At 39.2% G+C, this 12,998-nt stretch overlaps 1 protein-coding gene across 1 annotated transcript; it reads right to left on the bottom strand.

The window, feature by feature from the left end:
• Positions 1–658: 658 nt before the first annotated feature.
• LOC147614134 (ricin B-like lectin R40C1) lies at positions 659–2,787 on the bottom strand. The gene is made up of 7 exons (XM_086780677.1): positions 2,596–2,787; positions 2,309–2,428; positions 1,920–2,154; positions 1,679–1,836; positions 1,385–1,498; positions 1,008–1,254; positions 659–726 (listed from the first exon to the last, which is right to left on the bottom strand). Coding segments are annotated over exons 1-7 (990 nt in total). The 5' UTR covers positions 2,710–2,787; the 3' UTR covers positions 659–724.
• Positions 2,788–12,998: the final 10,211 nt, after the last annotated feature.

Below are 12,998 nucleotides of genomic sequence, written 5' to 3' on the forward strand. Positions count from 1 at the left end.
TCTTGAGGTGTGAACCTCACAGGCGTGAGCCTCATAAGCATAAACCTCATGAGCGTGAACCTCAGGAGCGTGAGCCTCACACCAACAAATCAAGCATTGATGCATTGAATTAGAAAGACCAACAAATCGAGCATTGATTAGGAGAATATGTTTTGTATCCATATTTTATGGATAACATGGGTATTATGAGAAGATTCTAATGACTATTTTCAGAAGTTTTACATGTCACATAATAAGAACCATTTTAATGATTTGAGAAGGAGTTTTTAACTCTCTATTTTTAAGATTTTAGTTTGGTTCTTCTACTTGAGTCTATGATGGAAGAGTAAGAGAAGAAGAGTCTAGCCAAAATTAGCAGTAGATGCACATTATACTACTACAAATGGGATTATTTCTCATGGGAAGTGAACAACCTGCAATCTAGAAAGGAAGGGAGGCATGATATCTAGTGTGGTGGTGGATATCAACATTTTTTTCTGTTCTTGCCCTCTTTACAGGCCATTTTAATAGATGCAAGCTCTTGAAAAAATGTAAAAAGGTCCTTCTCTTAGCAAGAAGCTTTTGACATAATAGCTATTTCCAATAACAAAAACAATATAGCTTCATTATTCCATACCAAGCAAGCATATGGATGGTACACAAGGATGATGAATCACCATTGTGAAAACGAGATTACTAGTATTATTAAAGAGGCCCTTTTTGGCAGTTTGTCTTCTTTTTGTTCTTCTGTAATAAAGCATCATTATTGTGGATGGTACACAAGGATGATGAATCACCGTTGTGAAAACGGGATTACTGGCTACATTATTAAAGAGGCCCTTTTCGTCTGGTTGTCTTCTATTTGTTCTTCCGCAAAAAAAAAAAAGCATCATTAGCGGTCGTATGTTAGTTCTCAGAGACATCAATACAACATCATTTTATATGCCCGAGTGTGTGACTTTTATGCATTCTGATATTATATTGCAATTCAAACGAAGGAGAGATATAATGAAAGAATATGATCTCACAAGAAGAAGAGGAAAACGGAATGAATTGCCATTGTTGCTGCACGTTTGAAGCAGTTACAGGTACGCGTACTGTCAAAGGGTGGTAATATGCAGCATTTTGGTAATCGGTATCACTGGGGAGGTACCAACTAAGTGTGTTATCTCCATTGGCAAGGTTGATCGCAACATAATTTCTTTGAGAGCCTACGCTACGATTCTCTGACCACACAAAGTTATCATCCAGAGGATCGAACTCTGTTGCGATGACCTATTAGTCATCGCAACATACAGCCAAGGTTATATAAAATGTTAGTAACAAAGTAGATGATACACAAAGCGAGGCTAAAAGATTATGTGAGATGAGAGGTAGTTTATATGCATGCATGAAATGGAGATACCTTATCTCCTGGTTTAGTAGAGCCTTTCAGAGCTTTTCCATTGCTTCTGCTTATGACTATAAAGGAAGAGTTAGAATCTTCGTGCCGGCCACGAGCAGGAACTTTATACCATACCTACAAACACGAACACATGAATTCATGTGAGAAGTGTACTTCAACACAAAGAGGAGGCATACGGCTTAGACACGCATATTCATTCATATATATATATATATATATATATATATATATATAGAGAGAGAGAGAGAGAGAGAGAGAGAGAGAGAGAGAGGGGGGCTAATGGTCATGACGTACCTCTCGATCACCATCCTGATTCTGAGAGTTCACTGCGACAACCGTGAGCTCGTCGTTGATAGTACCGCTTGTAGGCGGGAATGTGAGATTTTCGTGAGGATTCTTGACGATCAAAATCTGGGAAACCCATGCTGATTGTATTGTATAGACGGATGGTACTGCAATATATAAGGCGCACGTCAGGATGATAAGACTTGGTTGATACAGCACGGATTTTAAAATTCCATTTCATTTGCCTTACCATACTCATTCAATTTCCAGCGCTGAGTACTACTGGTCCCGCCGTTAGCTGGCGCCTTTTGCAAGATCACGGCCACCCCGTCTCCGTTTTCTGGCGGGGACTTCCCCACTCCCAAGTCCAACAAGAGGTTCAGTTCCAAGGACGAGATGGCACTGCCAAGCTTATCAGAGCGTAACGTCCAAAGTGTGGTGTTATTGGCGCTCTCCGACGCGCCATAGTCTGTATGGAGCGACACCTGGAAAAGGGGGGGGGGGGGGGGGGAGGGGGCTACCAGCTCGTAAATAGTCGTAATATTTGCTCTTGCAACCAACTACGTCCTGATGAGTGGGACGTGCCGCCTGAGCACGTCCCATGCATAATGCAATGAGCACAATTTTGTCATTGGTTACCTTGAGCGGTGCAGTCAGATTGCTCTTAAGGGCCGCTTTGGATCCGTTATTAATCAGCGCAAATGCTGGGTTTCCTTCAGAGTCTTTCAAAAACCTCCATGAATCGTCCTTGTACCACAGCTGCAGAAAACATCAGTGCGACACTGGAAACTTAGCGCACAAGTACAATTTATAGAGCTCTCTCTCTCTCTCTCTCTCTCTCTCTCTCACACACACACACACAAACACACACACGGACGCATGCTATAGTCAAGATGTGCAGCAGAGCAGCTCATAGATTTATAAACCTGGAAAGGGTTGTCCAGATTCTCTGCAGCAAGCACAATGTGAGACCCACGCTGCACAACATTGTAACCAGGGTACTGCGTGGAGGCAATTGTGAAGAAAACTGGAGCAGGCATGTTGCTAGCTACCGCGGAGAAACAAAAGCACTAATTAATTGAATTAAAGTAAGCAGCTTACGAATTGCAAGGGGTGTATTGCTCGGAACGTGGGAGGTCCTTTTATGCTAGCGGGGAGGGAATATGGAGTGCGCCCATGTGATCAAAAATGCGGGATAGGATTTGGATTATTGGATGTGGCTCTGAAAAGGTGAGTGCGTCCTACAGTGGACGGACTGATCGGCCGCTGCTGCAAGCGCCGTCCTTGTTTGCTTGTGCAAGCGCCCTCTGTTTGGCGCCATTGTCCATCAACAAATCCAGGCAGCCCTCGTCGTCCCGGTGGTCCTTTCACGTTGCTTTTGTCATATTTTTGGGCTCCTTTCACGTTGCTTTTGTCATTTCCAAGAACATTAATTGGTCGGTGCTGCCATCTCCAAAAGATTAGATAATGCGTCACAAAGTTAGGCCGTCTCTAGTAGTTACTTACCCGCGCACGCCTTTGGTATGTATACGTGTTTGGATGTTCAATTTCAACCTCCCCTGCATATATTTACAAAATTTCAGAAAGCACACCTACATAGCCAGAGAAGCACACCCACATTTTAGTATTCTCCAGGAGTTACTCTATAGTGAAGTATACATTGAGGGCCATCATTGGGGAGCCTACATCATGCAAGTCATGTGCCTACTGTGATCATGTAGATCAAACTTCATACTATATGCCTATGCATCGTAGAGTCCTCCAAAAGCTCACCTGTATATGTGCAGAGTTCTGCTCAAATAGGCTTACAGCCTGTCATACCATACTTAGACAACATGTCCAAGCCATACTACCTGTGTAATAGCAAAATACCATCATGCAATATCACCACCTCTATACCTAGGAAACATCGCAGCTCACCCAAATCCATCATCTTAAACTTTTGCATCAAGACCATCCTGATATCATATATGTCTGCATAATTATCACCATTGTCATCCACATAAATGACTAACAACATGATCCCTTTATCTATCTTGTTCAGATAGACTGAAATCCTATATTGGCGGATATCTAAAATCTTAAGGTAACAAGATAGTCGTGCTCTGGGTTTGGGCCTGCTTCAAGCCATATAAGGTGTTATGTAACCTACACACAAAATTTGGGTGTGCATTACTCTTATAACATGGTGGCTGCACCATGTATACGTCTTCATGCAAATCACCTTGCAAGAAGGCATTTTTTACATCGATTTGATATAAAGACCAATCCTTCATAGTAGCCATATAAAATCATAGCTCTCATGGCTACCATCCTTGCAACTGTGTACAATGTCTCCTCATAGTCAATGCCATATGTCTGTGTGAAGACCCACTTGTGCATTACTCTTATAACATGGTGGCTGCACCATGTATACGTCTTCATGCAAATCACCTTGCAAGAAGGCATTTTTTACATCGATTTGATATAAAGACTAACCCTTCATAGTAGCCATACAAAATCATAGCTCTCATGGCAACCATCCTTGCAACTGTGTACAATGTCTCCTCATAGTCAATGCCATATGTCTGTGTGAAGACCCACTTACATCTAAATGCCTTCTCATCCTTAGGCAATGGCAATAAGTAGCTCCCATGTTGCAGTTACATCCCATGCTGCCATCTCCTCATCCATGCCATCTTCCCATTTCGGATTTCCAAGTGCCTGCTCAAAACAAGTGGGCTCTACCTCTTGTATTTCCTTAACCATGTAGGCATAATGATGGCCTATAAAATCATCATATCTCAACCTATCAATAGGTTATCTAAATCAAGCAGACCTGTGCACATAGATCACTGCCCAGTGTCCTCAAAATTATCCCGGTTCTCCATGATGCCAAGCTCATTATCAAGGCTCTTCTCTGAGCCATCAAAGGTCCATAGCAACACCCCTATCCTCTACCTCTCTTCTCAGCAAGGCAACTATAGACTGCTTTTGTGATACAACTAGAAGCAACACTCCTAAAAGAAAACACAAACCTCCTAGTAAATCTTCTATCTAAGTTACTACCTACTACTTTAGCCCAAAAATAATGAGGCATATTCTTTTCATACATGTAAGAAATTATCACTCTACACCAAGATTTTGTAGACAAGAGAGAGATACTACCTACTGCTTTTGCCCAAAAATAATGAGGCATATTCTTTTGAAATAACAACTCTACGTAATAGTAAACACAACAAAATATTTATAGACGAGAGAGAGATAGAGAGAGAGAGAGAGAGAGAGAGAGAGAGAGAGAGAGAGAGAGAGAGAAAGAGATGTACAAAATTACAACTCTATGTAATAGTAAACACAAAAAAATATTCATAGACGAGAGAGAGAGAGAGAGAGAGAGAGAGAGAGAGAGAGAGAGAGAGAGAGAGAATATATGGAGAATCGAAAACTTTGATCACTAAAAACTGATAAAGCAGATGGCAAATAGGTTGCAGGTGGCATATCATTATCATGCTTCATTGTGCAAGTGATGAGCCTAGTGTGATCATATAGATCAAACTTCCCAAGTGCATGTACATCAAGGGTCCTCCAAAAGATCAACTATATCTGCAGCTCGAGGGATTCACAAACTATATCTTATGGTATCATGTGAGTTTAAGGGAGAGGGTTTTTTGAAGGGGGGGCTTAAGCTTATAGGGGGTGAGGGGGATTTATGGTGGGAGGGGAGAATGAAAGTAGGGGTCTGTTTCTTTTTATAGTTTTTATAATATGTGATCTAGTGGTGTTTGAAAACTTTATTAGTTTAGTACTCTTTTCAATTAAACATACATGGAATGATTTTTGAAGAGTACATGTAGGTCTTTGTGCTACTAGCACTTACATCCACGCTACTTACATGGGCTGCAAGTTGTCACATGTATTTTAAATCTTAAATACGGGGCACTTGAATTTCATAATTGGGACTCATATGCTTAGAAAGGGATATAGTTTTTTTTAAAGAGAAATTTAAATAGTAGGTTTTGTTGAGTTTCATGCATGGAGGTGACGTCTCCTTTCTATGGAAAGTGAATGTATCTGCAAAGAGCTTAGTGTTCTACTCCAATGACACATAAATAGTCTTAGAGCTTGTCAAACCATACTTAGACAACATGTACAAGCAATACTGCCTCTGTAGTAATAACAAAATACCATCATGTGATCTCACCACCTCTATACCTAGGAAATATCGCAGCTCACCCAAATCCTTCATCTTAAACTTGTGTATCAATATCATCCTAATATCATATATGTCTAAATCACTATCACCATTGATGATGAATCCTTCCACATAAATGATTAACAACATAATCCCTCTATCTATCTTTTTCACATAGAGTGAAATCATGCATTGGCGATATCTAAAATCTTATGGTAACAAGATAGCCATCGATCTTGTTTTACCAAGCTTTGGGTGGGCCCGCTTGTAGCCATATAAGGATTTATGTAACCTACACACAAATTTGGGTGTGCATTACTCTTATAACCTGGTGGCTGCACCATGTATACCTCTTTAGGAAAATCACCATGCAAGAAGGTATTATTTACATCCATCTGATATAAATGCCAACCCTTCACATCAACCATGGTAAAATGATAGCTCTCGTGGTTACCATCCTTGCAACATGCTCAATGTCTCCTCATAGTTAATGCCATATATCTATGCATAATCCTTGGCAAAATCATCTTGCCTTATACCACCTCACAAATGCATTTGAGTTATCCATTTGAGTTACGCTTCACCTCATAGACCCACTTACATCTAATCACCTTCGTATCATTAGGAAAAGGCAGCAAGTAATTCCCATGTCGCGTTTATATCCAATGCTGCCATGTCCTCATACATGGCATCTTCCCATTTTTTATTTCCAAGTGCCTCCTCAAAACAAGTGGGCTCTACCTCCTATATTGCCTTAACCATATAGGCATAATGATAAGCTATAAATTCATCATATCTCAACCTATCAATAGGTTATCTATTATCTAAACCAGGTAGACGTGTGTATGCATAGATCAATATACAAAGTGTCCTCAAAACTATCTTGGTTCTCTATGCAACACTAGGAGTACAATAGAGAGGATACCAATCTCCTTATCAAGGCCTTGCTCTGAGCCATCAAGTTGAGGCATTAAGATTCCCTTGGAGCACCCCTATACTCTACCTCTCTACTCAATAAGGCCACTATGGGCTACTTCTGTGCTCCAATAAAAAGTAGCACTCCTAAAAGAAAACACAAATCTACTAGAGCAAAGCTTCTATCTAAGATACTACCTAGTGTGTTAGCCCAAAAATAATAAGGCATATTCTCTTTAGACATGTAAGCAATTATAACTCTATGTAACAATATTAAGACAGTAGGATCTTGTAGTCAAGAGAGAGATACTACCTATTGCTTTAGCCCAAAAATAATGAGACATATTCTATTTATACACGTAAGAAATAACATCTCTATGTAAGTGTAAACACAATAGGATATTTGTATATGAGAGAGAGAGAGAGAGAGAGAGAGAGAGAGAGAGAGAGAGAGAGAGAGAGACTACTATGAGACAAACATATACCGACGTTTTTTTGATGAAAAAGAATTTCTTGTAAAATTTACGATCGTCTATATGTGCATTGAAAATAGCGTGGCTATAAAATTGTCAAAAACATTGTCAAAAAAGATGTCATAATACACTTTGAAATAAACATCGAAGGAAACGTTGAAAATAAAATGTTTCTGATGCTTTTACTGAGGTTTATTCCGACTTATATATCGATGGACACACAATCAATTTTGGACAGAAATTCCGATGGATGTAAGCAATTTTCAATTCGCATTCCGATGCTTTTTTTGATGGGTGTAGGAAAAAATATTTTTGGCATAATGGTGCATCGAGGTACAGTTCTGTACCTAGATGCACCATTATGCCAAATATGTAAAGACTTTACTGCATTTGTATTCAAGTGAAGTTTTAGATAAACTTAAAAAATTAAGGCAACAAAGATACGTTGATACATAACCAACTACATATCGAACCACAAAGATACATTGATACAAATTATTGGATATCAATCCTTATGCGATAAATGTCGTATAAAAAAAAGTTACCACATATGTGAGCGAGCTATACATGCCCAAAAGGGGTGCAAAAAAGATCTATACAAATCAAAAGATTTGCATAACATACGAGCTAAATTGGTATCCAATCTGTTGTTATGGGAGGCTACCACACCTCTAAGAGGGAACTCTACATATTCACCTAAAGGATGAGCAATAGATCACAACTGTCGTAGGGCACTCACCAATGCTTCGAACTTGAGTCCCTTGAGGCCTCCAAGCTCGTTTGTTAAGCTCCTCTATTTTGCGTGCATGCCTCTCAATGCTAAACTTCAATCAATATTTGGATGGTCTGATACTAGCTCTCAGGGAGGGTCACTATAAGTAAACCCTCTATATCACGTGCGTTCAAGGCTTTTTTTAAAAATCCCTTTTCTGGGAATTTTCCATGAATAAAACATACCCTTTTTCTATTCAACCTCTGATGCCCCTTTAAATGATACCGTTCTGTATGTAAAAAATGTGTAAAAAGTGATTTTAGAAATCCCTTGTGTTGAACCTATGTGCTACGCTTACATACTTATAAGTGAACCCCCCCCCTCTGAGGATACTAGTTTATCAAAACTTTTTGCGTAAGCACTTTTTGCCCTTTCCATTTTTATCTCTTTCTTTTACCTTTTTTAAAATTATCGTGGTCATTAGGTTTGCCTCACCGACAACATAAGGGATACAATATACAAGATTGGTATCGTGGTCCATTGGATTTCATTGGCAGAGATAAGAAAAGACAGTTTCAAAGCAGTTCGCTTAAATGCCATAGAAGTAATTACATTGGTGGAGAAGTTTCTCCCAAAACCAACGTATTAACCATACAGATGCATCTCCTGATTCATGTTGTGGATGAGGTGGCTGTGGTGGTAGGGGTCGACCATTCACATTAGATGATCTTTTTGGAGAGGTTGTCCATTCACGTTGAATGTTCTCTTTGGAGAGGTTCATGAAGATGCTAAAAGGTTTTGTCTGTCAAAGAGCTCGTCCATAGGGAAGTATGGCAATGGGATGGCCTCTGCAAGAATCCCTCATGTATATCACAGAGTTTCTTAGTACCGTAGACCGTGAAATTCCTAAACTTTGGTCAACGGAAGAGGATGAGAGGGTAGTTGGAGAAGACCCACACAAGGACGAGGGATTGAGAGAAGGATGGATGAAACCTTATGAGACAAGATGATCAATAAATTTTGCATCTTAAACTCAAGTAATATGTAAAAGTAGATTGAGTGGTATGGAGAGGCCAAGAATGAAAGGAATCGAGCTCGCCAAGCTTTTCGAAGAAGTCGGACTACGGCTCACCAATCATACCCTTCATCACTTTCTATACTTCCAGACTTTCCGTCAAGTAGATGACTCCAACAAACCTTACAAGAAGCAAAACTTCATGGTGAAGTTATTAAAGATGAGGAAGAGGAGCTTGCATATGGTAGTCACTACCATGTAGGTGATTTCACTCATTCTAAGCCTCAATATGTTCACATGTTCTCCAAATAATATTACAACTTTTTCATAAACTAACAATGAGTTATTTTCTTTAATACCAATAAATTACAGCATGTGGTCACATGGACTCCATTTTCGAGTGGAGAAAATCGATAAGAAGAGAACAACATTCGATTATGGTGTTAAAGAGAATTTCATGCAGGAAAGCAGGACTAGTACAAGTCATCTAAATATGGAAGTGAACATGCTCTAGAACCATCCAAGATATCATCAAGGTTGGCTTTAGAAAGTTTCATATGTTTATTTTTTATGTTAAGTGGTTCAGGGTAGTCAAAACAAGAGAACATGCAACCATACAAAGAGACAAATCCAAATTAGTTCAAGTGGACTCCACAAAGATATGGACAGACCAAAAAGACACATTTGTAGTATCAGAGCATTGTGAGAAAATAATCTTTAAGGAGGACCCACGAGATCTAAGATGGTGGTTTGTAATCCAACTGGCACCACATAGTGAACAAATATATGAAGACATGGAAATACTGGAATATGAAGCAGAGATTGGTGTGGGCCAACAAGATCAAGTTCCACTACATGTCGAAGTACAACAAGATCAAGGCTTAGACGAAGGTATAGAGATTGACTAATTAGACACAGGAGATGTCTCAAACAAAATAATGCATCTTCTATTCCTACAAGATTCAAATATGGAGGGATTTTCCTTGAAATAGATCTTTTCGGGGTCAATGATCTTTTTGAAGATGAGAGAGTTGATAATAATAAACTATGATTTTTTAAACATGCAAATATTCTCACATCCTATGATTTTATGGTAATGTATATGTGTATGTGGAAAGGGGTGTGTGAAGACCATGATCTACATGTGTGTGTACACGCTGGACAGAGAGTGTGCTACATATGTTTTTGCAAGAATCACTTGGACGAGATAAATTTTCTTTTTTTTGTTGGTTTCATTTAATTTTACAAGTATTTGTATATACCAAAGGTGAGAAAAAAAACATATATATTGGTTAAGATATAAATACGTTGAAAATTTTAAAAAAAATCTAGAAAAGAAACAATTCCGATGTTTATTGTAAAAATAAATGCGACACTTTTATCCACGAACTTTCCAATGTTTATTCTAACACTCCTTCTAACAACATTATTGGACTCAAAACCTCCATCTCTCATGCACCAAACAAAAACAGTCCAAAGGGTAGAAACTTCTCAAGAAGTAGTTAATCGGACACTTCAGTGTTTCTATTATCATGGACCTCACAAGGTGGTAGATTGCACAGTTTGGAATACTTCCATGCCCATAGTCACTGACACCTTGCGACCAATGTGTGAACGATGTGGCATTGATCACACGTTCCAAGATTGCCCAAGACGAGTTGCTTCAATGCAACTTGTCTCACAAAATAAAACTCTTAACACCTTAAGCGTACAAAATGGACAATTGTCCACGGTGCCCTTGAATGTGCTTACATGCTTACAAGACAAGGCATGGCGGCAAACAGTCAAAAAAATGCAAAAGATAATACCTCAACATGGGTAGAAGAACATGTTTTAAAACAGAACCTGAAAGAAAAAACAAAACCTTGTAAACCCAAGAAAAACAAGGGACTACAAAAAACTATCAAAACCAAAGTCGAGTTAAAAGATAGGAAAAAGGAGTCTACAAAGGACAAAGACCCAAAAGGGGACATAAACACAAAAGAGCCAAAAGCTATACAAGATGCAGAAGCATCCACATCAAAGACCACCACACAAACCTCAACACCCATATGTACAACACAGGATACAAAAACCCAAAAGAAAATTCGATCTCGTCGTGTGTGGGTAAACATAGTGAAAAACTGACAAACCAAAGAAAGTCCGAGAATGTAACAAGTTCTAGTACATCACTAAGTGAGGATGAAACAAGTTCTTACTCTTTGCTCAGAGCACTACATAGACCAATCAAGAAACTAGAACCCACCCAACCACCCCAAATGGATAATGATGATCACATGACATATGTAGAATGCAAAAAGCAAGCTCAAGAGAGCATGCTTAGCTTGGTTGAATGTCTTACAGGGTCACCGGTTATGATTGAGCCTCATAATGCCAAACCTAAAACAGCAACCAAGATACAACACCTAGAGGAGTACCACTTTCCTTTTCAAGAGGAAGACTACTCTCTACAGAGAAGAGTCATTTGAGACAGATTGTACGAACTTTAGGCTTTAGAAAGCACGTGAGGAATTTGATAATTCCCTTATTACAAGATTAAAACAATCTCTCAAAACCTCATTCGGAGGAATTCTCTTCTCTCATGATAAAGCCAGCATCACATCAACACTTGCACCTTTAATGGCTCAACCTGAGTTATACAAGGACATAACAAACTACATAAAATAGGACTATTAGGATTTGCAAGTTTCCAAACAGCCCTCATTAAGAATTGTCAGAGAGCCAAGTGTGCCATTGTACGCATTGGGTACTCTTGAAAAAGCTAAGACCCAAACAGAGGAGGATGAAAGTGAATGGGAATATGAAACAGACACAGGATCTGAAGCTAAAACAATAACCGAAATACCCATGGTTCCTTTGGAAGATTCTATCATGGTATGGTTGGATTTCCCTATAGGCAATGGTGTTCAGCACAAACGTGCATTGATTATCCCTCGAGCAAGTCATAACATCATGACAATAGACACTTGGGTGTCATTTGGGACAACCTACACTCAACCTGACAAGCAATAGTCTTGCAAAAGGAACCAATGATCAAAACATTGAAGTTCCAAGTTACTTTAGATACACTACTCAAACAATCGATGGCGATATAGAATTTACATTTCATGTCACCCTAGATTTCCTTGAGTATGATGTCATCATTGGCAAACCTTGGATAAGTGAATCATTGTATTCACTAGATGAATCCATGCAAACAGTCACCTTGAATACTCATGCATGCAATGTACAATTGCTATTACGAGAGGAAGAAACCTTACAGGAGCTAGAACTTCCAACATATCTTACTAAAAAAATCCCTAGGATTTTGGTTAGATTGGAAATTTCAAATAAAATCACCACAACTCAAGCACAACTTTATCCAAAATGAGAACACAAGCTCATGACTCTCGAGCTATGGAATTTTTTAGGTCAACCAACACTCACGGCACATCCTGAAAGGATTACCTTTACCACAAGGCTTGAACATGCCATGTTTGGGGTACTTTGAACATACAATGTATATTAAAACTAACCTCCTCACTTGCAAGTTTTTTGTGGTTGAGTATGTTGGAAGCAAATTTGATCTTGGGACATAAATGGACTATTTTGCTGCCCAAGCACCACTGTGCTTTGCTAGCGATAGAGTCATCATGTCGATAGTCATCATGTCGATCAAGGACAAAAAGTTGACAATACCATACTACTAGGAAGAGGATCCAACTTTAATGGATATCTATGACGCTAAATGCAAAAAGATACAAGCCTCTTCCACAAAATCCACCTACCATCTACACCAATGATGACTGACTCGAATAAAGCCTCTACTCCTTTAACCCCATCCTCACCTATGAAGTTTGATGCCAAAACCTCACAATCAACAGCTATTCCTGGAGAAGTTCCCAGAGCCCAACCATCTAACTCTAATAGGGAACTCAAAGGAAAGGCCTCGGCTCCTATGCATCTTCATCAAATCTCTTCAAAGGTGACAACCACATGCTCAAAGGCTTCATCATCCGATAGCCACTCCACAAGAGACTCTAACCTCATCATCAACAATGCCA

Source organism: Cibotium barometz, chromosome 42 (assembly GCF_041138505.1).
Source record: "Cibotium barometz isolate CiBa-2024 chromosome 42, ASM4113850v1, whole genome shotgun sequence".
Taxonomy (NCBI): Eukaryota; Viridiplantae; Streptophyta; class Polypodiopsida; order Cyatheales; family Cibotiaceae; genus Cibotium; species Cibotium barometz.